This window comes from Haemaphysalis longicornis, unplaced genomic scaffold (assembly GCF_048455015.1).
Source record: "Haemaphysalis longicornis isolate Haplotype H1 unplaced genomic scaffold, Haemaphysalis longicornis Haplotype H1 scaffold_7, whole genome shotgun sequence".
Lineage (NCBI taxonomy): Eukaryota > Metazoa > Arthropoda > Arachnida > Ixodida > Ixodidae > Haemaphysalis > Haemaphysalis longicornis.
The window spans coordinates 193344974-193371827 of record NW_027526422.1 but is presented as its reverse complement, the minus strand read 5'-3'; the positions used below and the strand labels follow the sequence as shown (position 1 = coordinate 193371827).

The window sequence follows — 26854 nt, the reverse complement described above, 5'->3', positions numbered from 1 at the left end:
AGGAACAGCAAGAAGCGACGAGATAGTGCCAGTCGTCGCGTAAGTTTCGAATGGTGTTGGCTTGGTGCTGTCGTTACGAGCTCGTTTGCAGTTTACAACCACTGAAAACTTCAGTTTGTTCAGTTACGGCAGGGACCCTTACTTTAGCTCACTCCTGGGACATGCTGGCGCTCGTCGCCGACTTCGTCAAATCACTCTGACCTTGGGGAAAAATGCCGTAAACACCGCGCATTGACGCTCGTATCTTTCTGGTCGAAGCAGAGAGCTCGCGCGAACGGCTTTCCATACACGACACCGGCCAACTGGCATGAGTGATACTGCTACTGAAATTGAACTATTATTAACCGTAATCAAAATACGGCACATCCGTACCAGTCTATACTCGTCCGTCGCGACGGGGCTGACGAGGCAGCGGTGCCGACGGCTGGGCGTTCGTCTGTTGTGGCTATCGCGGAATGGTCGCTTTCCCGTCCACCGCGTATCCCACAACTCTTGCCGCTCGTGCACTTAGAAGCATTGAGCGTTTTTGTGGTGTGAGGTTGTTAAATGCAAGCCCGAGCTCCTCGGCGAGAGTTTTGTTCTCCGGATCAGGCGATTCCATGACTAGGTCTGCGGGTGCACTAGGTTTTACTAGTATTTTTAAAATGGCCGCCGTCTCGATCGACTCCCGCGTGTGGGTGCTATATGGAGTCGACATACTAAGTATCTGTTTCATGGACGGCATTGTACACATCACGGAATGTTCAATTTTAGCGGGAGATTTAAAATTTTGGCTTAAATTGCCTTATTTCTCAGTGAATAAAGCATCATTTGCTTCCGGGAAAGCGCTTGGGGTACTATGAAACACCTAATCTTTCGAATAAAACAAACTTTTGTTTTCTCTTCATGGCTCCTTTAAGTGCTCCGAAGTCTTTCTTCCCTGTATAGTTATAAAAATTGAAGACCGTAATACTTGCCTCCTTCCCCCTCATAGCTTACCTCACTTCATTAAAGGGACCTTGAAGTAATTTGTAAACATTGTGGTATTGCGTGTGCTCATTGTAATCTGGAGCCCCCGGGCGGCGTAAAGCGCTGTCCTCCTCTCTGCATCTTCCTTTCCGATTTTCTATAAAGTTTCGGTCGCCACCAGGGGGCCGAGTGGAGCGAACGCAACTCACATGGGCTCTGCAGTTTTTTGCATTTGCGTGGCGTAAATCGGGAATCTACCTGCAAACATCCTCTGAATAGTGTGTCCTGAAGGTAAATGCTACCCGTGGATACATGTTTCGTGAAGGTTGAGCCGTGTGCTGGACATTTGCGAGGGAGTTTCACCCCGGGCGAGCCGGAGCTCGCTACGCCTATTTGGAACATCGGCTCCGCACGAGGAGGGTGGCGGCCACCGCGGCTGCCGCTCGCCTTTGCGAGTGTCGTCGACGACTTCAGCGTTCTTTGGAACTCATCCCCCGGGAACCGGAAGGCCAATGGAAGTCGTCGAAGTAGAGGGTGAGTCAATTTCACCCGAAGACCTTACAAGTGAGGCGGGCTGGCTGACGAGCCACCGACAACGAAGCGCTCGAGCTCTACTCCAGTTGAGCCCAACGCAAGGGACAGGCAAGGGACAGGAGGGCGCCGAACCCGAATCCTCCAGCGGGGCTTCGCGTTCTCGACAACGACAACGCAATCCGCCTCGCCCTGTGCGGCAGCCGCAGTTACCGCGTGAAGACATCAAGATCGTGCTTCGACCGAGGGAAGGCCTAGATGTTTCTAAGATCAGCCAAGCGATACTCCGCGACGGAATACTTCGCGCCACGAAACTAACGGCGGAAGGAGCGGAGGAAGATACTCTTCGAATCAACGCGCTAAAAAACATAATCGTCGCAAGCACCCCAAGCATGGAGAGGGCTATGAATTTCAACGCAATCAAGGCAATCCAGATCGGCGAACACCTTCACGAAGTTATGGCATACGCAGCTCCGCCTGAAGACACCTCCAAGGGCGTAATCCACAATATACCGGAGAGCGACAGTGACGACGACATTACTCGAAGCTTGGTTAATAAACGAAACCCGAAGATTCTTCAGGCTAGAAGAATGGGCCGAACAAATTCGGCAGTCATCGTGTTTGAGGGAGAGGCTGTGCCATACTACGTCTACTACAGAGGCGCAGAATATCGGTGCTATCTGCATAAGAAGAAGCACGAGGTATGCGAGACGTGCGGAAGACTCGGCCACAGGACTGACGTGTGCCCCGCTCCGGAAAACAAGATCTGCAGGGACTGTGGAGCCAAGAACCCGCAAGAAAAGCACAAGTGTGACCCCAAGTGCGCGCTTTGCGGCAGAGACCACCGAACTGGCGACAAAAAATGTCACCAACGCTACCAAATGCCGTTTTTACTCAAGAAGCGACAGTGGGAGAGGAAGAAACTCTTGGAAGAGAAAGTCAACCCGCACAACCAGCCCAGCGCAGGCGACAGCGTTTTGGGAATTCTCAGACACGGTGCCTGGAAGGGAATTACAGAAGACCACGGAAGAGACCGGTCTGGCTCTTTCCCACGTCTACCCTCCCGAGAAAACGCAAGCGGCAATGGAGGCCACGGGAACACGGAGAAGAGAAGCAGCGCAGGCGGCACACACAACGACGCGGCTCCTGATCGGCGCAGCTCGAGGTCGACGTCCAGACAGCGGAGAGATGACGACCGGACCCGGCAGAGGAGCGATTCGAGATCAAGGTCGAGGTCAAGGTCGAAATCCAAGACCAGGCTCGGGACCAGCGAGGCGCGGAAGGGATGTCAACAAAAAGAAGAGCCCCAACAAAATAAGGTGAGCTGGGCTGGTGTCATCTCCCACGGCTCCACACAGCACACACACATCAATAATCAAAGCCAGTCAGATAACCAGTCGGAAATCACTAAAATTCGACAAATGTTAGAGATAGTGATGGCAGAAAACAGGGCACTCAAAGCAGAGATACTAAGCCTTAAACAAGCCAACAAGAATCATTCATCAACTGAGTCTGTCGAGGAGGGAACAAAGATGGAAGTTGCAACGCAACCTGATAGACACATGCCGATAAATACGACAGAAGGGAACCCAGGTACGGAATCTCCCCCTCCGAAGAGGAGGGCCACAACCCTTAGCAAGCAAGCAGAAGAAACAGACATTACCCTTCAAGCAAAGACTGTTGACGAGGAACTGTTAAACAGTAGACTACGACAGTTTGAGGAAAAGTTTGAGAACATGCTTACAAAATTTGAGGGAAGCATAACAGCGAGAATTTTCGCTCTAGAAAATGCCCGCTTCAGTGAAGGAGGCAGCGGACAAATCGGTCCCATCAAAACGACCAAGCCCTACGCCAGGCCACCCGTGGCAGAAAGTACCAGAATCAACCTTGAAACCGCTCAACCCATCACTTATGTCCAATAATCGCTACAACACATACGTTATATGGCAATGGAATTGCAGGGGCTTCCGGAGGAAGAGAGGAAACCTAAATCAATTTATACTTAATAGCCACATAGAGGAAAGACCCGATGTAATCTGCTTGCAAGAAACGGGATGCCCAGCCAAACTACCAAATTATAAAACCTTCGGTCCGGAAAATGAACACTCCCGTAGCGATAGCGGTAAGAAACCGGTGGTCGCCACCCTCATCAAGCGCAATCTACCAGTAATACAGCACGACACAGGCATAGAAGCAATCGACCATGTCCTCACCGAAATCATTTCAACCAAAAAAAGAGGGGAAGGAAGTATGTTTATACTCAACGTGTACAGCAGCCCCCGTAATAACCACAAGTTTGCAAAGCTATTCCGCAAGGTGATAGACATAACCAAGAGAAATGCCCTGATCATAACGGGGGACTTTAATGCGCACCACTCCGCCTGGGGCTACAAACGGGAGACGACCAAGGGAAGGAACCTATGGCAAGACGCCCAAATAGCTGGCCTCTCTCTAGCCACCGACCCAACGTACCCCACTAGACTAGGCAACAGCGTCAGCATGGACACGACACCGGACTTGACCTTCACAAAAAATTTGGTTAACGATCCACAGTGGATCAACCTGCTGGAAAACTTGGGCAGTGACCACTTCATAGTGGCCACACGGCTGACAGCGGGCCCACCCAATCACAAAAGAGGAAACCTAATCAAGATTACAAATTGGGATGAATTCAGAAGAATCAGGGCAGCCGAACGGGAGATATCGGAAGAGGCAGGATGTATAACAGACATTGAGGAATTTGTAGAGCAGCTGCACACACATGCAAGAAAGGCGACGAAAACGATACCCGAAGAAGCTGAGCTCCAGCAAGCCGACACCAAACTCTTGCATATGTGAGAGGCGAAACAAAGCCTTCAGAGACGGTTAAGCAAACAGAAGCTAAACCGCAACCTACGAAGGCGAATAGCGTATTTAAATAGGGAAATAGAAGAGTATGCAAACGAACTGACCCGCCAGAATTGGTACAGCACATGCAATAGAATGGACTCGGAAATGGGACTTGGGAAAACCTGGAATATACTTCGCTACCTTATAGATTCCCAGGAATGCAAGACCACCCAGAGACACAACCTGAGCAAGATCATACATGATTATCCAAGATCGGACAAGGACCTCTTAGAAGAAATCAAAAACAGATACATAGGATCAAACCCAAAGGAGAACCTCAAACCGTACGAGGGAACTCCAAACCCCGAACTCGACCGCCCCATTACAACAGCGGAGGTCTGGGAAGCCATCCAGGACCTTCGTACAAAATCTGCACCGGGCCAGGATGGGATTACAAACAAAATTATAAGAAATCTCGATGACGATTCCGTAGAAGCACTAGCACAGTATTTGAATCTAAGATGGCAAATGGGAAGCATCCCGAAGCAATGGAAAACGGCCACCATCATCATGATTCCCAAGCCAGGAAAGAAGTTAGGGCTAGAGAACCTAAGACCCATTTCCCTGACTTCGTGCTTGGGAAAGCTTATGGAGCACGTCGTACTCAGAAGACTCAATAAATACATGGAAGACAAGGATTTATACCCGCACACTATGATCGGCTTTAGGCCAAAGTTATCAACTCAAGACGTCCTATTACAGCTCAAACATCAGATCGTAGACGGAAGTGGCACATCATCGAGAGACACAAAAGCCATCCTAGGCCTAGACCTGACGAAGGCATTCGATAACGTGCGCCACAGTGCCATCCTGGAAAACCTCGGGATGCTAGGAATCGGGTCTAGGACGTACAGTTACGTGAGGGATTTCCTCTCTGACAGAACGGCAAAAATAAAAATCGGCAGCATTGAATCGAACGAACTCGAACTGGGGGCGAGGGGAACACCGCAGGGGTCTGTACTCTCCCCCTTCCTGTTCAACATAGCTATGATCGGACTGCCCGCGGAATTGAAGAAAATAGAAGCCCTACACCACAGCATCTACGCAGATGACCTCACGCTCTGGGTAACCGGCGGCAGTGATGGAGCAATACAAGACACCTTACAGGAAGCTATCAATACTATAGAGACGTATATCGAACCAAGGGGTCTCGTATGTTCGCCAGAAAAATCAGAAATACTACTATATCAGGCAAACAGGGGGAGAAGAAAAGGCTCATATAAATCTACGATCGAACTACAAGCAAAAGGTGGGCTCATACCAATAGTGCCGATGATCAAAGTCCTGGGACTGCGAATACAAGCGAATGGCCACAACACCGAAGCGCTCAGGATGCTAGAAAAAAGCGTACTCCAAACGACCAGATTGATTTCCAGAGTCGCCAATAGACACCAAGGAATCAAAGAAGCCAATTTAATCAGACTGGTTCAGGCCTTCGTCCTCAGTAGGGTGGTCTACGTAGCACCATTCCTCTCACTCAAGACATACGAAAGAACAAAGATCAACAATATGATTAGAAAAGTATACAAACAAGCCTTAGGCATACCCATAACAACGCCGACCAACAAATTCGATGCATTAGGGCTGCACAATTCGCTCGACGAGCTAATCGAAGCCCAACAAATCTCCCAGTTGGAGCGGCTCACAAAAAGTCAGACTGGAAGACATGTGTTGCGATCCCTAAGCATTGGTTATGATTCGCAACATGGAAATAAAGTTGACATTTCCCCCGAAGCACGAGCACATTTGCACATTCCTCCTTTACCCAGGAATATGCACCCAGTGCATAACCAAGCACGCAGGCAAGAAAGGGCCAAAGCTATCCACAAGCGCTTTGAAAAAATCAGGGAGGCGATATACGTCGATGCTGCTGAATACTCGGACCGCACTGCCATGGCAATAACGGCGGTTAACCAGCACGGCCATTTGATAACCTCAGGTTCAGTCCGCGCAAGCCCACCTGAGACTGGGGAAGAAGCTGCCATTGCCTTGGCGCTAGCATCAACCCGAGCAAGATATATAATCAGCGACTCCAAGACGGCAGTCAGAAACTTCTCGAGAGGACGCATATCCGCTGAAGCGCTGAAAATTATGAATGGATATAGGGGAGAAAGGCTCAGAAGAGTACAACTAATATGGGCACCAGGTCACACAGCCCTACCCGGCAACGAGGATGCTCACAACCTAGCTCGAGGACTAACCGGCCGAGCTAGCGCAAGAAGCACCACGGAGCAGCCCTCGCCCAGAAACGGCAGTGAACGCATGGTCACATATAGAGAAATTATCGATCATTACCGACTGGGGAGGCTAAAATACCCAGAGGCGCACAAAACACTAGATAAGAAGCAATCAGTTGCGTGGAGATTACTGCAGACGGGGATGTACCCCAACCCCGTACTGTACAATCACTATTACCCAGATCTGCACAGCGACAGATGTAAAAACTGCACAGGAAGGGCTGACCTTAAACACATGTTATGGGCCTGCCCTGCCATCACCTCCACAGATAAAGCAAGAAGAATGATAAGTACACCGGAGCAGTGGGAGACGATACTGCTCAGCTCGGACGCCGAGTCGCAATCTTGGGCTGTCCGGATGGCCGAGGCCGCCGCCAAGGAGCAGGGGCTCCTGGCCGATGGCTGAAGAGGGGGAGAAGGGACTTCTAGCCTACCCCACCCCTGACCCCATCCTGGGCAAACAATAAAGTTATTCCTCCTCCTCCTCCTCTATAAAGTTTCCAGTGACGCTCATTCGAGATGGCTTGGCTTGGCTGACCGACCCTCGGAAAAGGTAGCCGGCCGGTTGCCGGCATGTCAACACAATTTGTTCGCTCGGCGCGATTTGTACATGGAACATTGCGCCTTTAATTTGTTAGTTTGTAGACGGTATCAAAGTTAGTATAATGTTTGGGTCCAAGCAGCTCTACATAAGCACACATGCGACGCATTGTAGGCTGGTGCGCTAGTAGAAAAATCTAAAGCCAATAAAGGCGAGCGAAGAGTCAGCGAAGTACAAAGTAAATAAAATCAACCAAAACTCTCATTATACCGGGTGATCAAAATGAAGTCGACAGATTTTTTTTTTAATTAGGCGCTTAAAGTTACTTGGCCAATATTTTACCTATTCCTATTGCGTCATCATCATTTCCGCCTGGACCTTAATTGTGGGGGTTTATGTATGAAATGTACACGTAAATGCGCTTTTTGTTGGTTCTCTTTTGACCACATAATATATGTGTCTCGTGTTAAACTCTACAAGAACCTAATTTTTATGCTTTTCGAAACACCGCTGTATAGAACTGTTTATTATAACTGGCCTGGACAAGATGGGCTCTTACGTGCCGCAAAATGCCCTCGACCGAGCCCGCGACCAAACGCTCGACCGAAATGTTCGTATTTAAACTGCATACTGAAACTTTGCCTGTTAAGACGTGGCTGCCCAACCGGAACAATTTGGCGTCTTCTGTAAACTTTCGACTGTGCGATATACCGGAAACAGTTGTGAGAGAGAGAGAGAGAGAGAGAGAGAGAGAGATCAACCATTTATTGAGCTGTAAAAATGCACTGCTTTAAAAATGGTAAGGATACCATACTGTTTTCGGATGTCCTTTAAGCAACTCTTAAGAAGGACTTTGAATTTACTCCAAACAGTGTAAGGTGCCTTGTATCACCAGGAGACGGTGATGTTTCATATGATTGTTTTTTTAAATGTGCAGAGCACTTTATGCCCGCACCTTGCCGCCGCAGTTCGCTCGCTGGACCGAAGTAGAGCCACGTGCACGGCGTTCCGCCGTAGCCGCTGTCGTCGCCGCGTAACCCAGAGGCTTCGAAATCCGAGCGGTTTATATAGTCATAAGTGTTCGAAACTCATGAACCGCTGGCGCTTGTCATACATCTTCCCGTTGTTGAGCGCAAAGCAACTAGAGGTACATTTCAGGCAAAATATACGCAATTAACTGGCAGCGCCCGGGTTCATTTAGGAACGCTCGTTGGATTTGTTTTTACCATAGTATGCGCAAAAAATGGCAGTGAAACGCCGGCACGTGCAGGAGGAAAATCAAGGAAAAAAAGAAAACTCCTGCCGGCGCAGTTTCAGGCCGGGGGCGCGCGAGCATTGCGAAGGCGGGAAATTTGATTTACATTGGGTTGTAGCGGTGAGCGGAAAACGGCGCTACAGCCCATTATGCCGAATCACTGCTCTGCACTTCCGGCAGCGTTCAGATTGAGTGTAACGGCTTTATTTTTTTTAATCGCTCAGCATAGTGCACGGAAAACGCGAATGCTGGATAGACAAGCCCAACCTATTGTTATTTTCCAGGTCACCCTTTTGCCAAATTATTATTAATCTTAAAAATGTATTTGACCAAAATGATTCCCGCTCTGACTGGCATCCAAAGCTTATTAGTTATTCCATGTTCCCCTGTATTTAACGAAATCTGCCCAAGTGTTCATTAGTTTTATTTTGTTGGTAACTTGTATTTAAGTAATCTGTACGTGAACATAGTTGCAAACATGTGTTGAAAATATCATTTCCTACATTGACTTGTACTACCGCTGGCCTGTCACGTAACTTGTGTGCGTTGACACTGAGCTCTTTTTAGTTTTGATTTACCCTTACGATTGCCACGTCACGCTCCCTCCTGCGCTTTCTCTCCTATAATAAAGACAAAGCCAGCGGCGAACGTAGTCGGCAAAACAATAAACATACCGAGTTTTAGCACTCTGTGTGCTCCCTCCGCCGGTCCCGTTGTTACCGTGAAGGAACGGTGACTTCCTTCACGACTTTCTCGGCATGATGTTCCTCCTCTGGCGCTTTGATGCCGAGCTCGCGGAGAAGGTCCAAGGCCCACGTCTGACAGTTGTTGCTCGTCAGATGGTACCGGCTGGAGTCACACATTTTCTTCAAGATCTTTTCCAGGCGCCCTTCGGGAACACGGTGCTTTCCCAGGTACTTCTGTAAGTACACAAAAATTGACCCATGGTTCCCATGTTTAATACGTAAGGATACTGTAACGCCCTGCATTTGAACAAAAACCAATGAACTGGCAGTGTTAGCGCATTTATTCGTTATATTCCTATAAATACACAAAATCGGATCAAGTATTTTAAAAAAATAAAGAAAAGACAAATATGAAAACTGAATTACAAAATCAAGCGCGTATGTACTACATAAACCACCTTCCCACGATTGCCATGAGAATAAAATGCGAAGAAACAGACGGGGGGGCAGCATACATAATGGGAAGCATTAAGCTATTTAACCGCACAGTAGTGTACAGCGAGACAATAGTGCTAAGGAAGTAAATTTTAAAGACACAACTATAAAACAAACGGCAATCGATGCGGTGTAAAAAACCAACGAATGGTAAACGGTGCCAAGAAACCAGAAATTCATGTCAAAATAAAAATTACGAGTGAACAGTGAAATTGGGACTTACGAACCACGGAGAGACAAGTTTCGACCATGTCGAAATGCAGCATTCGGATAGACGCCGGCTTCATAAAGCGAGGGACTGAGGTTCTATTACGGCAACTGAAGCGTTTTTACTGCGGAGCAGTACATTTATATGCGGACCAGTATCACATGCTTGTCCAGAAATATGAGCGGTGCCATCTTTTTTCTTTTAAAGGGACTCTGAAACACTTCCAATACATGTTTTCACTGTTTCCTTCGCGTCTGAAAACACTGCCAAAGCTATCGTTATCGGCAGCAAGGAGCGCCACTGCGTGATTTGTTCGTCGCAGCAGATACGTCTTCCGTTCCTGCTTTGCTTTCGCTGCTTTCCTTTTAAAGTGGCTATCGAATGTGTTCATTGCCTAAACTAAAAGAAAGCCGGCCAGTAGCTGTCTCACTAGATACTTTAACACTGTTCCCTGTAAGAAATCTTAACAGTCTGTGCAAAAATTTCCTCTTCGTTTTCTTGACGTCGTTCTCAGCTTACAACGTATTTCACGTCAGATTTGGTTTCGAAATGCCGCAGCCTATTTTAGAGCTTACACTCTACTACGTTGCAGTCAAGATCATTCATCGCGTCGTAAGTGCCATTCAGCCGGCGCCGCAGAAGCTGGGCCCTTTTTCTCTATCGCTCGTCTCACCTGGAGTCTCGCTGCTGCTGCACCACGTGACTAGGCAGAGGGGAAACAGCTGCTCCGCCTGCGATTAATAGCTCATCCGGCCGGGCCGTCTGCGGGTACGCTTCAACGCAGGCGAATCACGTGACTGCGAGTGTTTACCGGCTGCTTCGCCCGCGCTTGGTCACTCAAGTTCGTAATCGATACAACCGTCAGGTCCGAAGAACCTTCTCGACTCTGCATTCCCAGTTAACAAGAGCAGAAGCCACCACCCATCGAAGACTACAGACAAATACGTACCTCCACAGAACCCTAATCCATGCGATATGCACCACCAAATACCGTCTACCTTCAATTTCTGTCCAACGCCCGCTACACTGTACCACCAGATTTGGGAGTGCCAGAAGACCCTAGGCCTTGCCACAATAACCTCCCCCTTCTACAAGCAGTGGGCGAACCGCCTGACGAGCCCGGACCTTGGGATCCAGCGTGAACTGGTGAAGAGGGCTTGAACGTCAGCCGAGCTCAGGGTATCCCAGAGTAGGGAAGCCCCCCACCGGGCGGGTGGCCTAAATTCTGCACCAGCTTGACAAATAAAAATGTATTCATTATTCAGGTGTTCAGGTGCAGAGTGAATTCTGATGTCACCAAATGTCTTCTTATGGATTGTGAATGTGAAAGCATGGCTGTCTAGTTGAACGCCTGCACGCATTCTTTCAACCTCGCGTCGTCGAAGGGTATTGCAATCATCACTCCAGCAGAGACGCTTTGCCTTGCCATCCTCCTTAACGCTTTCGAATGGCATCGATGTGTCTCCTACGCATGGCGCCGCTGCTCCTTCCTACAACCGCGGTATACCTGGGAAATGTAAGGCCACACATTAGGTTAGTCACCGGTCGCCCCGCATTGCGTGAGGACTAACAAAACCGTTATACTGTTGGGACGAGCATGCATTGGTGAAACTGGAAACTAACGAGTTTCTCAAGCTACGTCTGGCTCGAACGCGACATCCAGAGAGATGGCCAGGAACGCGAGGGAACACGACTCTTGTCGCAGGCAAATTGATGCAACTTGTTAAAATTGCGGGAGGGCGAGTACACAGGAGGCGGCTAATTATTGGCTCGGACCACTAGTGTAGCCGCGTAGCCGCAATGTTCACGACGGCAACAACGCGGCGAGCGGGCGGGTCCTAGCCGAGAATCCAACGTTTGTTTTTAAGGGCGCTGGTGTGCTGACCGTGAAAGATTCACTATCTCAACATGCAGCGCGCATGCTGTGGCAGCTTATTAATCCGGGACTTTGAGTTACAGCTGTATGTATACGATCCCTCGGCCCTCCCGTGTCCTGGTACAGAAACACGACGGGAGTCCCTGAGAGAGAGGGAGAGAGATAGATAGATAGATAGATAGATAGATTGATAGATAGATAGATAGATAGATAGATAGAGAGAGAGAGAGAGAGAGAGAGAGAGAGAGAGAGAGAGAGAGAGAGAGAGAGAGAGAGAGAGAGAAATGAGCTGCCGAATTTTTTTCAGCTGAACTTTGGTAAAAAGGGGCGTTCTCGTTATGACGTTGCAGATACGGAGATCCCGGAGGCACGTGGGGTGTCGAATAATATTTCTCGGGAATTGATGCGCACCAGTAGCTAGAGCTAGACTTGGAGAACAAATGTTGGCGTCGCAAATTGTGGGTGCCGCTGGGCACTAGGTAGCTAAACGGATCCCGTGGCGGGGAGAGAGTGCCACCCGACGAGCTGATGGGGTTTATGTACACAAAGCATAAAAGAAACCTTGTTTGACCCAGTCAAGAGACCTGTGCGCACTTGTAGCTAGGGTATGCAGTTTGAAGTTTTTCTTTGATTGTTCTTCTACTCAGTAAGTAACGTAAATAGTAGTGTAAATAGTTACATTCTCATCGTCGTATCGACTTCGTGTTGGGCTCTTCGATCGGCCGCACCATCTCCAACGACTTCAGCATTGAACTGCAGGATGACTAGGGCCATTTTCCCTCTTGGCAGTGCCTTTTCTGCAGACCAGTGGGTGATGATGGTCATAAAGACAAAATAATGAGCAGCATTATTTTGTGGGCTAGACAACAGGGTAATGTAAGGGTAAGGTAAACGTGAGGTAAACGTGACCTTTATTCGCCTGAAACAAGCTAAAAAATACTAATCCACGCTTATTTACATAAATAATGCATAGAATTGACTTAAGAGAACAGGTTATAGGAAAAGAGAAATAAAAACTACGTAACTGCAGGGACTCGAACCCAGGATGTCAGCGCCAAACCCCAATTCTCTACCTATGCTCCACGGAAGCCGATAAGCGGAGTGCCTTTAGCAGTAGCTCAAAGCAGACCATAAAAGTCTGGTCTGTACAGCAAAATAAAGCTGAGCATTCTTCTGCCATTCGGTCCCCAGAATAGGCAAGGCGTTCTTTTTTGCCGAGCGCGCGAAAAGCAGAAAACACTTTTGCAATATTGGTGAGTACCCTTGCCCTCATTTGTAACCGCCAATAGAGCAGTTACTTTTTTGTGCTTGACTAGGAGAGGTGATATGTGTGACCGATTACGAAGTTCGCAATACTTGTAGGACAAACAACGCCATGAGATCGACCGCACACTACCAACAATAATAAATAACGCAGACCTTGGCCAGCATCGCCCGGAACTAACGCTAATCAGCGCTGCATATACAGCTACGTCCTATCTCTTTCCATCTGAGTGTGTGCGAGATTTCGGCGCACGTTAAAGATCCCCAGGTGGTCAAATTAATCCGGATCCCTCCACTACGGCGCGCCTCATCGCCTGCGTTGCGTCGGCGCGTTAAACCCTACAATCAATCCATCAATCTTTTCATCTGAGTATGTGCTGGTGTTCAAGGACCGACGGAACGGAAGAAAAGGGAGGCGAAGTTGGAGTTGCGGCTGTACTGGGTTTCCGCCACAAACCTGCCACCGTGTCTTTTATGAATACACCTTCCTTCTGGCAACCTATCTCTGCGTTGTCACGTGACAATATAAAGATATAAAGTTCATTGGGAAGCGGTTAATAAGGTGACAGCCTGAGATGTCTCATGAAGCTCGAAAGTGACCGTAATTATTGTCATCGCCGGAGTCAACACGAACGATACCAAACCGGCCGTCGATGTCAACCGAAAAAAAATTCCATTGCATCTGCTCCTTTTGTTGCAACTTTTGATAAACGATGATAGTCTTCTGCCCGCATTTGCCACGTAAATGTGTCCCTTCGCTTTCCCGCTCACCTGTCATCCTGTTCCGCTCCCGTCGCGCTCATCCAACGGGAAACACGTTAAAGGTTTTCAATTCCAATTTACCGCGTTCCACTGCTCCAGGCCGGGATCCTCCATGCCAGCGCTGCCGTACGGTGAAGACGAGCGTGAATCCAGGCGCCCTACTTCAACGTTTACAGAACCACGTTGCCTTCTTTACGTGCGTTCCAAGCAGAACGTGAAACTTTTCTAGTAGAACATTTTTAAATGTTGCCGTTTGATTTCTTAAAATGCCGCCAGAAGCTTCAGCGGCGCGTGCGACAGCAGGCGATGGAGGGATTTTTTTTTTCTGCAGTGGATGCAGTAGATTTGCTATCGCAAAAATCAATCATCCATGAATTGCCACTTTTTACAAAAAGTGGCAGTGCAACACCGGCACGCGCAGAAGGAAAAGCCAGCCCAAAAAGTACGCCCACCTACCCTGCGGGAACCCTGGTGTGATGCGTCGCTGAAGGGGGCTCCGTTGGGTGTTTCTGTTGGGTCAAGTAGTCGAATTGCGTGAAACGCGTAGTGAACGTGAATTGCGTTTCAATCACATCGTTGGGTTTCAGTTGAGGGGATGCGGGTGTAATTTTGAGCATAATGACAGACGTTGTTATTGTTGTCGTTTAGACGGAGGCTTTATTAAAGGAACCGTCGCATCAAGCAATCGTCGGTACTGCGAGAGAGCAAGCGCATGCGCGGGCGACCATTGACTGAGAGACCGGCTGGAGTGCGGCACGCACCAGAAGGATAGGAGACCGCAGAGTGAGGGGGGACTGCACATGCGCAAAGTGCGCAGCGCCACGCGCAGCGCCGCCCACCGGCGAAGTGAGAGTGCGCTGCGCCCCGCGCCCCCAGATGTTGGGCGAGAGTGTTCGCTATCGGAGAGAGGAGAGGGGGTGAGCTGAGGAGAGACGCAGCTGTGCGGACGCGGACGACAACGACGACGGACGCTGGACAGGGCCGCGGGCAAGAGATGCTCCTCTCAGCGTCGCATCTAAAATAACAAAACTCCCGCTGGCGCAGTTTCAGGAAGGCGGTGTGCGAGCACTGCGAAGGCGGGAAATTTGAATTACATTGGGTGGTAGCAGTGAGCGGATAACGGCGCCACAGCCCATTACGGCGAATCACTGCTCTGCACTTCCGACTGCTTCCTCATGGAGTAGAACGGCTTAAATTTGTCTTTACGGTTTTTTCGCTGCTCGGTTTCAGCGTGGTAGAAAAACTAACGGTTTCGGTACAGGTTTTATTGCAGCAAAATACCGGGTTGGTTCTAGCTTTCGGTGTTGGTTTAGTACCAGTGAAGGAGCCTGCGCTTACCTAATCGAATAATTGTTTGCCACAGTTTGGTGCTGTTTGCTGTTGGCGTTTTACATTTCACTGCTAGGCACAATCTGTGCGTTTGTTAGTTACAATTGCAGATGTGTATGGAGGCAGCGCCTACGTGTTGTGTGCCCCTCGCATGCTAGACACAGTGCAGTGAGCGTGAGATGAAAACCGCTCGAAATGTGATCCCACTGCGGATCATGTACCCCGTGGTTCTGTAAACCGACACCTTCGGCGCACAATGAATATGTGCAGCGCGCCTCAAGCCTGGGAAAAGTTACCGAGTCTCGCATGAAAGCGGATGTTGTGAGCATGGCAGGGCAAGACGGAAGAGCACGGAGGCAGTGCATGGCCAATTTACGGTCATAAAGACGATAAATACAGCAATTTACACCTTCCAAGAAAATCGTAGTGAGCGCCACAAAAAAGGCCGTATTATTTTCTGCAGAAGCCGTGAAGTTCAAAAGCGTTCATTGCTATCGCGATTGTCCCATGAAATATTTACCATAAAACTTCAAGGCACTCTTCTTGTTGTATGCTACCGTCCCCCAAGCGGTTCTCTGACACCTTTTTTAGAATATCTTGAGACACTTCTTGATTTTGTGAATAATAATCAGCTTAATGTAATTTGTGGTGGCGATGTTAATATTAACGTGCTGAAATGTGATACCTCACAGGTTAAGCTAGAGGTTTTGCTAAAGTCAAATGGTTGCCGGAACGTAATTACACTACCCACGAGACTCGCGGTCAACTCATCATCACTCATTGATATATTCGTCACAAATTTACACTCGGAAAACATTCGAACCGGAGTACTTGTATCAGATTTAAGTGACCATCTCCCTATATTTTTATGCTCTAAGGAACACGTCCGCATTAAGTGAACAAATACAACTCATCAGGTGCAGCACATTACAGAAAGAACTCTTGCTACTTTCTATGATAAAGTAGCCAGAACCCGTTGGGACAGTGTATTTAGGAAAAAAAAAACGCGAACAGCGCCTATGATGAATTTTGTAAAATATTGAAATGTATATACGACGCTAGTTTTCCGTGTACATCTTTTAGGAAAAGAAAAAAATCAAGAAAACCTTGGGTTACGGCTGAGTTAACAGCAAGAATCACTAGAAAGAATGCGCTGTACAACGAATTTCTCAAAAATAGAAGCCAAGAAGTATTTAAAACTTACAAGGTATTTCGTAATCGTTTGGATGAAGACCTCAAAAAGGCGAGGTGAGACTATTTCACTGCTTCATTTAATTCAACTGCTGGCCGTGTAGACGTGATGTGGCAAAAACTAAACACAATAATAAACCAAAAGATTCCAGCTGAAAGAATACACCGCCTAAAAATAAACGACGTGTAGGTCACGGGAAAGGCGCTTGCAAACGCCTTCAATCAGCACTTTGTTAATATTGCTTCCCACACTACAGCGCGTAATGACCTTAGGGATATACCTCACATTTACAGCACCATTTTTCTTGATCTGGTAAATCACTGTGAGATAAGTACCACAATATTGAGTTTAAATAACAGCAACGCCAAAGATTTTGATGGTTACGAAGTTAAACCAATAAAGCACGTCGCTCATCTACTCGGCACATGTATTGCGCATATTTTCAATCTTTGTATAAGTCAGGCTATCTTTCCTGAAAGGATGCAGATTGCAAGAGTGGCAGTTGTCTTTAAAAAAGGTGACCAAAATGATATGGGAAACTATCGGCCATTATCGATACTTCCCGTCTTCTCTAAGATTCTCGAAAAAGTAATACTAAAGCGACTATCGCAATTTGAACAAAAACATAACATAATATCAGAGTGCCAATTTGGGTTTCGCAAGGGTTCCAGTACACAACACGCTTTGCTGACACAAAAAGAACATCTAATCACACAACTTCAGCAAGGAAAGCTTGTTTTAGAATCTTCATCGACATGTCAAAGGCATTCGACTACATTAATCACAATCTGTAACTTGAAAAGATCGCGCGGTATGGTATTCGGGGAAAGGCCAGATCAATGGTGCGATCTTATCTGGAACACCGAAGCCAAATAGTTACTGTGGACGGTTCTCCCTCTGATCCTTTGCCAGTTCTAGCAGGAGTACCCCAGGGCAGCATTTTAGGACCTTTTTTATTTAATATATTTGTGAATGACATAGTCAGTATCGGGCCGCATGCTAAATTCGTCATTTACGCAGACGAAACCACTATATTCTTAACTGGTAGCGTAGCCGATGATTTAATTGATGATGCAAACCTAATTTTACTTAAACTAGATGCATGGACGAAAGAAATTGTTTGAGAATAAACATTGCTAAGACTAAAGCTGTACTTTCCCGGGCCAGAAATAAAACCGTAATAATGAACAACACAATATCTTTAGGATCAACCGCTGTGGAAATTGTACCAAGAAATAAAACTTTAGGGGTAATTTTTCACGAAAACCTTTTATGGGATAGTCACGTAACTTCCCTAATCGTGAAGTTATCGCAGGTAGTTGGCTTAATGTACCGCCACCATCACATATTACCACGTAACATTATGTTGTTAGTATATACTACTTTATTTTTATCCCGAATTAATTGTTGCCACTTAGTATGGGCATCAACTACGCAAACGAATCTACAGAGTATACACAGATTACAAAAAAAAGTTTATTAGAGTTTTCGAAAACGTTCCTAGCGTTCACCTACGCAGCATTTATTCCCGAAATATAATATAATGCCCATTGCAAAAACGTTCGATTACCTACTGTGTAAAGCTGTAAAGCAGGCTACGCTTAACAACTCCCCCTTTTTTATAAATTAGCAAAACTTCAAGAGAGCACCAAAACATACCGAACAAGGCATGTTGAACCGTTCTCTGTCAAAACGTACAAAACTTCATATGGACTGCAAACCCTACAAAATAAACTTCCAAGACTTCTAAATGAACTAAATCGCCAGGACATTAGACTTCCCGAAACGACTTTCCGAGAACTACGAGAGTATTTTAAAGAATGTTGAATGTGCTGATTGTTTGTTGCGCATCGGTACACACGATGTCAAAAAGACTACTCTTTCCTCTATCGATTGCCTCGTATTGATGTCCCTACAAAAATTGTATTCTTTTTATTTTCATTTTTTTTTCTTTTTCTCCAGTGTATAGCCCTCTCTTTGCCTGTGTTATTCTTTGTAGGATACATGATATTATTATTCTTTGTTATTCTTTGTATAATACATGATAGCATGTGCAGTTTTTGTAATGCCGAAGTACGTTTACTACCACAGTACGGCTTCTGCGTATTTACTTGTTGGCAGTTAATTTTTGGTCCATTTTCTTTCTTTTTTCTCTCTGTCTCACTTTTTTGTTCTTCTTTTCTTTTCAATATACAAGTTGCATTTGATGTTGCCGTTACGCCATCCAGTGCTTGGGGGCTTGCAGCTCTGTCAAGCTGTCGATTTCTGACAGCTTTTACTGCTCGCTCCCAGCGTCAGGTACGTTGTGCGAGATGCGAATAAAGACAAACAAACAAACAAACAATTTCGTTGTTCACCTTAATAAAACCGGTGTTAATGCCGACCTATATTTATCCCCAGAATACCTTCAAGTATGAGGAGAAGTTGCGAGGAGGCAAGATCGAGCCCACGAGCAGATGTTTGGAGTGCGCGCCTAAAGGAAAAATCGTGGTTACGGAGGTCCTGGGAATCGAACCCAGGACCTTTCGCTGTGAACCGGCAAAGTAACCACTGGGCCAGCCAAAGGCTCGAGGTGTACGGGTTAGCTGCGGCTGGCGAGAGTAACATGTGAATCGCAATGGAAAGAAAAAATACGCTTTCCGTAGTCGTAGTCAAACCTGCGTGCCTGGCGTTATAAAACGGGTGTCTATCCAATTGCACTATGATCGCATTCTAAGGGTGCAACGTTTCCTTTGGGTTCGTAGCGCGGGCATCGGCTTTGGACTTGGCCGCGGGTCCAGGCGCCTGCTAACGCGGTCCACTTTGGCACAGATGTGAAAGCCTTTCCGTAGTCGTAGTCAAACCTGCGTGCCTGGCGTTATAAAACGGGTGTCTATCCAATTGCACTATGATCGCATTCTAAGGGTGCAACGTTTCCTTTGGGTTCGTAGCGCGGGCATCGGCTTTGGACTTGGCCGCGGGTCCAGGCGCCTGCTAACGCGGTCCACTTTGGCACAGATGTGAAAGCCTGCGGATGAAATGATCCCGGCCTGTAAGTTACGGAGAACTTTTAGCGGCAAGTTCGGAAATCCATGTGAGGTGCAAATACTGGGTCTCCAACGAAGTGAGAGGGGGGACGCTTGCTGTGCTGTTTTTCGAGCCTTTCGCCACTAGTACAAGCTGCGCCATTTTTTTTCTGCCGGCTAATTTTGTTGGTGCCAGAACACAACCACAAATTTTCCTTTAAGTGGCTGCGTTATCACTTTCGGTGAGATCAGCTTCGGGAAACATTCACACATGTGTTAAGTATACACGAGGCCCTTTACGAAATAAAAAGTTTTATAGAACTTCATGAAAGGAACTGTGAATCCCACTACAATCCATAAAACTAAGTTTGCAGTTGAAGCAATAGTTATTCAAATATACGAGCAATAACCGGGTAACACTAATTTTTCTCGGTCAGGAATATTTCAATGGGCAAAACACTGGGCCAGGGACGCAGTAATTTAGAACGTCGGCGCAGCAAAACACAGGACCGGCCGCTATACTGCGACTGCTATCAGAACAACTGTAGGGAGTGAAGTGCCGAGTTATGCAAAGAATATTTATACCAGACAGAATGGTTCTAAAGCGAGGAAAACATTGGAAATGGAAAACTAATTCAGAACTACATAGGTAAAATTTGTCACTGCGAAAGCTTTCTCTTATATTGGATTCCATGTTTCTAATTAAGGCTTGGGATTGGGCTAGTTGGCTGTACATCCTTTGCATCAAAGAGCACACGGATGCAAACGACCGAACGGAAAAAAGACAGTACCAGCGCTGGATTCCATGGCTACTTGGGAAACAAAGAACACGAGCAACGCTAAAAAAATACCGAACTGCAAGGGCGACCGGCCTCTTGAAACCGCTGGTTACAAAACCATAAAGCAGCAATATGAATGAGAAACACGGCGAAAAATCCAGAAACATCGGAATAGTATTACGTACATTTCAGCGCAAAAATATGCAGAGACAAGAAAAGACACATCACGAGAGCGCTACTACAACTGAAGTGTATGGAAAAAAGACATCCGCTATGTGCACGCCAAGAACAGCTAAAACTGAAAAATAGAACAGAAAGGAACCCAAGAACTTAGGTGATGTCACACGACATAAAATTTCGCACACTCAGACACGCTGGCCAAGAACGCATGCACCAGAAACCTCAAGAAATTCAATTTCTTTGGCTGAAAGGTGCAAAGATGGCACACTAATACACTTGTCATGCGCTGTCTGAATATCCCCTGCTTCCATTATTTTCCTGACGCGCTGGTATCTCGCCCTAAAAAGCACTTCACAGTTTTCCTATAAGGGACCGCTAGCACCATCATCACAATCTTTGCAGAGGGCAGTCAAGTGTTCCTCATTGCCACGGCGTACGTTATTTGCATATTCCCGCAATCGAACACTAAGACAGCGTCCTTTTCTGCCTAATTAAGTCTTTCCACATTTCAGAGGAAGGTGATAAACAACTTCAACACATCTTACATACCTACTCCGATGCTGGGTGTTGCATTGTTTGTTCTCTTTTGAGACTGAGCCGGTACGCTCGCTTAACCTTGACAACTGGTGAAGCGCAGAGAAAAGGACGTCCACACCCGCCCTGGTTCACCCAGAGAAAGTGAATTTCTTGAGTTTTCTGGCGTATGCGTTGTGTGTCTGAGTGTGCAAAATTTTATGTCGTGTGACTTCACCTCACTTATTCTTTCTTTCTTTCCTATTTTTCAGTTTTATTTTTCTTAGCGTGTATACAAGGGAGTGCCCTTTTTCAATTAACTTAAATTGTACTAGCGCTCTTGTATTATGTATCTGTCTATTTTTGCGCTGAACTGTACGTAACGGAACAGTAGACCAGGCCAGTCAATTACGTCGCCGGAATTATGTTCGTGCAAGCGCAATTATCTCTACTGGGAAACAAATTGCTGTGCAAGTACATGGGATCACCACGTGATAGGCCTATTTCGTGGTCCTATCTATTACCCCAACACGGGAGCGTGAATAGCTGAAGAGCTGTAAAAAAGCTAACCCAAAACTACAAGGCTAGGAGGGAAACATTTGAAGCAGCTTCACTGAACGTGAAAGCTGTCAAGTGCGGATCAGTGGTTCGCCAGAGGGGCGGTGGCGCCGTTCTCCGCTCTTACCAACCACCCTTCACGCCATTCTTCCCCCTGTTTCACTCCTCCTTTGATCAATTTAACCGATTTTTGTTCAATGCATTCAATGTTTGGCCTTCGCAGTGTTTGCGCCTATTCTCCTAGAACAGTTGGAACACTTTTAATCTTTTGTCGTCGGTTTATTTTTGTGTCTGGAACAGCCCAAACATAAATTTCGTTCTGCTTCTGCTTGCTTTCATCTCGAACGCGCTTGAGCCTTTCGGCGCACCATTTTGAACCCGTCGTTTTTTTCTTTCCCGGCCCCTTTTTGTTGCTGACTCTCGTAAAAACCAACCCAACGAGCATTCTTCACGAAATGAACGCAGGGAATCCCGGTTAAATACATGAATTTTGCCTCAAATGTACCTGCCCTTTTCTTTGCGCTGAATAATGGGAACATGTATGACCAGTGCCAGCGGTTTCAGGAGTTTCGAATGGTTTTGCCTATGTAAATCTCTCGTTCAATTAGCCTGTTTACCGGAAAGATGAATCGAGGGACAAGCGGGTCTGTGTTTGGGTGCACCTGGTTGGGTGCGTAATGTGGCGTGACTACGGTGGTTCAGCGGTCGAGCTATGACGACAAGCCGCTCCAGTAATGTTGATTGATTGATTGTGGCTTTAACGCGCCGACGCAACGCAGGCGATGAGGCGCGCTGCAATGGAGGGCTCCGGAAAAATTTTGACCACCTGGGGATTTTTAATGTGTGTCCAAATCTCGTACACACGGGCGTTTTTATTTTTCGCCTCCATCAGAAAACCGGCCACCGCAGCCGGGAACCGAACCCGCGTCCTAGTGCTCAGCAGCAGATCGCCTTAGCCACTGAGCCACCGCGGCGGGTCGGTCCCTTAAAGTGTTCCGCACACAAAACATCTCTACATAGGATATAGCAATGAACTGCAATCGCAATGCAATATGCAGTGCTCTTGCGTTGAGGGCGATACGGCTCCAGTGGAGCTGAAAGGTGCGGCAAGGTGTGGTGGCAAAAGGAAAGAATAGCACGGCAAATACGAGGAGAGATAAATGAAGAACAAGTACCGTAGGCCTAGTTCCGCATTCACTGCCGAATGAATGCGGAAATATAGCAGCGCAAAGGCAGCACCGAGGTGGATTTTTTTCAAAATTGGGCAATACCGAGTAGGGAAAGTATGCGCGCACCTAATTTTTTAAAAACTGCCCCCATGCACTCTGTCCACATATGGTTAACCAGCGAAGGTGTGAATCACGTGCGGCCAGTGTGTTCCGCGTGTCATATGGCCTAATCATTTCGAAGTAACCTGCGCCTGGTGTTTCACAGCCCCCCCCCCCCCTTACTGCGTAGCTTTGGTTGAGGCAGTGTCTCGCTGTGCGGGTGCTTGTCCGCTATAAACCCAGCCAATCTGTCTTTCACGCAAGCGGATAGGGTTGCGCGGGAAAGTTTCGGCCTACACAGGACAGCCGATTTTGGTATGGACTAGCCATGCATAGTTCTGAGTTATAAAGCAATGTCGGAACACGTTAGTATACATCCCAACAAGCACAACAAATATAGGGAAGCAAAGATATCGAAGATCAAGCTTTGGTTGCATTGTATTTGGAAATGTATACACACGTTGAAGGGAGCCAAGTACGTGCAAGAAGCCTATATTGCATCAGCTTTCAAACCAGATGCGAGAATGCTAAAATCATTAAAAACACAATAACTTATATTGTTCATACCTGTCAGAAAAACAGCTAAAATAGGGCGCCACCGTTTTTGCGATATATACCGTAGATACGAACAGCCTTTTGGATCTTATGTTTACAAGTTAACGCGCCTTCCAAATGATGGAAAACATAAAGATGAGCATTCATTCCTTTTGCATTCAAAATCTCGGGGTATTGCGGCATGCCCCATAGCGCATGCGTGATACTACGCCTTGATAAGGTCAGACCATGCGGCGACCATGCGGTAAAAAGACGGCAATTTGCGCTAGTTTGTTTAGATGAAAACATTTTATTGTCCAATTTTCTCATAATATGCGATCACGGGATTTTTTTTGGATTCTTGCAAAAATATATGTTGCTTCGTCATAAACTTTCATTTGTGAGTTCAGCGCTGTGGCCCCGTTCATCCTTCAGCTGTTCCTGCACGTTTAGGCATTTTATACACCATGCTCGCGTTTCTGTGCGCCTCTCTGTACGTCGGTGATGTCGCTCGTAACTAAGCAGCCATTCAGGTAGCTAATCCTAGCACCGGAGACGTAGAAGAAACAAAAAAAGCGCAATAAAAATTTTTTAGCAGCGAAAACGTTGTGACTAGCGTATAAAAATTGTAGGTTGCAACACGTTTTGAAACTTAGGCCCTCCTATGGGCCCGGCCGGCGAATTGTCCCGGAACGCGCAACTGCAGAAGCGAGGAGCCCAGATAAGAAGCCGGAAATGACCATGTTGGAGGGACGTTCTTAACAGGAAAAATATCAATAGCAATGAAAGAAACGTTCCATTGTGCCGGGTAGAACTTTTGTAGCGCAAATACCTTCTTCCTCTTCTATCTAAATGATCGTCACAAAAAAGCCGAAGAATGTAGACCGAATCCTAAACTACAAGGCCGATCAGCTGCGCAATGTAGACCGACTCCTAAATTAAAATATCGGCAACCATAACTCTGCTCGACAACTCTGCTGATTTACAAGATAGCCGGAATAATATACAGTGAGAACTGGGGAGAGCGATAATAACGTTTTTGGCGAAGGAAAAATTTCCTACTTCGAGGAAATAAAAGCGCAATACTTAAGGTAACAATACAGTACTGTGATCCCAATTTTAATAACCTCAACTGGCACTAATGGACAGCCACTTGAAAGTAACTTCGCAACTACAGAGCCGATAACGAAAACAGCCGTACACATAAAATACTGGGTGCAGTTGGCCTGGCTTCTATGGAACACTTACGCTTCGTGCCATGTTGTTGAGCGTGAGAGAGAAATAGCGGAAGCAGTGGTCGCAAAAACAAAATACGCAAAATACGAAAAACGAAAAAATCACGCCATATCCACGGAATGAATGATGATAAGTGGGGCGAAGCTCGAGAGGGGGAGATCATCGGTAACCGTAACTCTCCCATGAAAGGTCGCCCATTACATCATTAAGAAAGACGTAAGACTGTGTGCGTACATTGTAGAAATCAAATTTAATTTTGTTCTTTTATTTTGTTCTTGTTCGTTTGTTGTTTCGTTTCTTCGTTTGTTCTTTTCATTTCGTCGTTTTCATGACTGGATTGCGAGGTCCCTTCATTACGACGGCTTTATGATCTGTGAAATGAAGCGAGAGAGGTTCTTGTAGTGGCTGCAATGGGAAGTTTGCAAACACTAAGTCTATACACGTTCCTCGGATCGTGGTAGGGTTCATATGGATACATCTGAGTGCGTATTTGAAGAAATAAATTTTATTTAGGGCGAGCTTGTGCCCGAACAAGACGAGAGGAAACGAGCAAAGGTCCTTGCGTCTCGTTCGATCTCCGAGAACGACTGCCTGCGTTCGTGGCGTGATCTCTTGCGTGATCTCCCCCTCGCAGTGCACGTGCGCTCGCGCCTCCGTTGGCGAACACAGACAAGCTCGCGCTCCCGGTGCCGAGTTTGCGCTGCCGGTTGCAGCCGGTTCTTGCGCGTACAACGCGGCCCACTTTACGACATCTCCGAAAGCATGCGGCGGTCACGTACCACGAGACACAAGGGATGGATAGACCCATGGCTTTAGGAGCTGCGCCCCTAAAAAAACGAAACAAGTGCAGAAGGGGTGAGCGTTCCTCCTTTGTTGAAAGAATGAAGACTGCGGCTGTCAATGGCTATTTCGGCATCAAAGACGTAACATAGGCTTAAAACTGCTGCAAACTTTGTGTTGTGTACAAAGTTCTTTTCGGACTTTTATTGTCCAAAGCGGGTTGGGTAATCCCCAGTGAGCTTCCCCGGTGAATAGGATGTGTTACAAATTGCCGTCAAACGTCAATGAAAAAACAAACAAATAGGCACGGAGTGCCAAACGACAAAAAAAAAGTGCGGCTAGAAGACGCGACTGTGACGAAACACAAGACGGACGCAGCCCTGCCTTACGTCATAGTCCCGTCCTTTACGCGCACGTGCCTTCGTTTCAAAATGCACAAACAACTAGCCCAATAACATGCTACAATGAGAAAAACGATCCACTTACCCTTTTCGGATAGCACTTTTCGAAGGCGGCCCTTTTCTTCCAGTACCTCCTCCCCATCAGGTCCCCGACGGCGTCCATGTCAGCGTCACAGATGAGCACCTCATCGTCCCCGTAGTCGAAGACGAGCAGCCAGTGCTTGTTCCACGAGTCGCCGCTCGCGGAGCGTCCCGACCAGGCGAAGAACGAGAGCGCGCCGGAGGCCAAGCGGATCCCTTCGCCCTGCTGAATGGGGCTGTTGCAGAGGTACACGTCGCACTTGTCGGAATGCACCGAGGCCGACATGTTTGTGATTTGGGAAACACAGACAAATCTCCTCCACGTAACCTAAAAAAATTGGGCCCATCTCCCCGCGAAGGGGACTCGAGTAAATGCGTCGCATAGGGGGTGGGTGTATTGCGTTAACGTTTAGTGTATGGGGAGTTGGCGGTAGTGAATGCGTCGTATCAGCAGCTTCTTGACGTAGTTTGAATGAGTCAAGGATATAAGGCGCGTTCGTAGCCTCCCATTCTGTGTCGGCTTTGTGGCGCAGTGGGTAGAGCACCATGTACATTGCGTTCCGCCCGCAGGGTCGAGGGATCGAAACCAGGCGCCGGATAGTATTTTTTTTATATAGTGTAGGGGGAGGGGTGCGGACTACGACTACGGACGTCAACGCGGGTGACATCATGAGTTACTGAAATGCTCTGCATTTAACATCTAAGGGTCTGCTTGGTCAGTGATGACGACAGGAGAGTAGTTCCACTCGCGTTGTTCCCTTGTCGAATCCGTCAACTGGAACGCTCTCGAAGGAGTCGCGACGCCGCCATACCTTTACGTTATTGCAATCGCAGCTGACGGTGGGGCTGCGGTGGCGGCAGTGATGTCGACGACGGAGCGGATTTCTTTTTTCGTCAGAGCGCAGCTGGCTGATGGCGGGGCGCCAGGAAACGCCGGCGAGCGCGCCTCCGGCCGCGTGCAGTGTCCTCTAGTAGGTGTGATCGGTGCACTGGGTGACGTTTCCAGATTGAGAGTGTGGGCGCGCTTCCACGTGTTCGGTCGGGATTCGCGTATGCAGCAGTGCGCTCGGAGTTCATGGTGTGTTAATTTAAGATGAGAACAGTAAGGGACTGCCTGCAGTAATTAATTATGGCGTCCAAAGGAGAGGTATGGCTTGCACAAATGTGTATCCGTGCAGCAGATAATAAAGAAGGAGTCTACCCTGTTGTAGAAACCTATTGTAAGAAAATGCTCATGGCATGCATATTTACTTAGCAGCGTATTTTGGTTCACTGAATAGTCTAACGCCTTTGCGCTAAGAGATTTC

General features: G+C 47.3%; 1 protein-coding gene across 1 annotated transcript; it reads right to left on the bottom strand.

Annotated features, from left to right (window-relative positions):
- Nucleotides 1–9117: 9117 nt before the first annotated feature.
- LOC144146730 (uncharacterized) lies at nucleotides 9118–25876 on the bottom strand. Its single transcript, XM_077678658.1, has 2 exons — nucleotides 25552–25876; nucleotides 9118–9321 (listed from the first exon to the last, which is right to left on the bottom strand). The coding sequence occupies exons 1-2, from the start codon at nucleotides 25831–25833 to the stop codon at nucleotides 9118–9120; spliced, it is 486 nt and encodes a 161-aa protein (XP_077534784.1). The 5' UTR covers nucleotides 25834–25876.
- Between the last annotated feature and the right edge of the window lie 978 nt (nucleotides 25877–26854).

Bases quoted from the DNA above. Each gene is read 5' to 3' on its own strand.
- LOC144146730 (XM_077678658.1), bottom strand. From the start codon at position 25,833: ATGTCGGCCTCGGTGCATTCCGACAAGTGCGACGTGTACCTCTGCAAC. The intron at 9,322-25,551 runs GTAAGTGGATCG...GTGTACTTACAG, and splicing joins AAAAGTGCTATCCGAAAAGG to AAGTACCTGGGAAAGCACCG.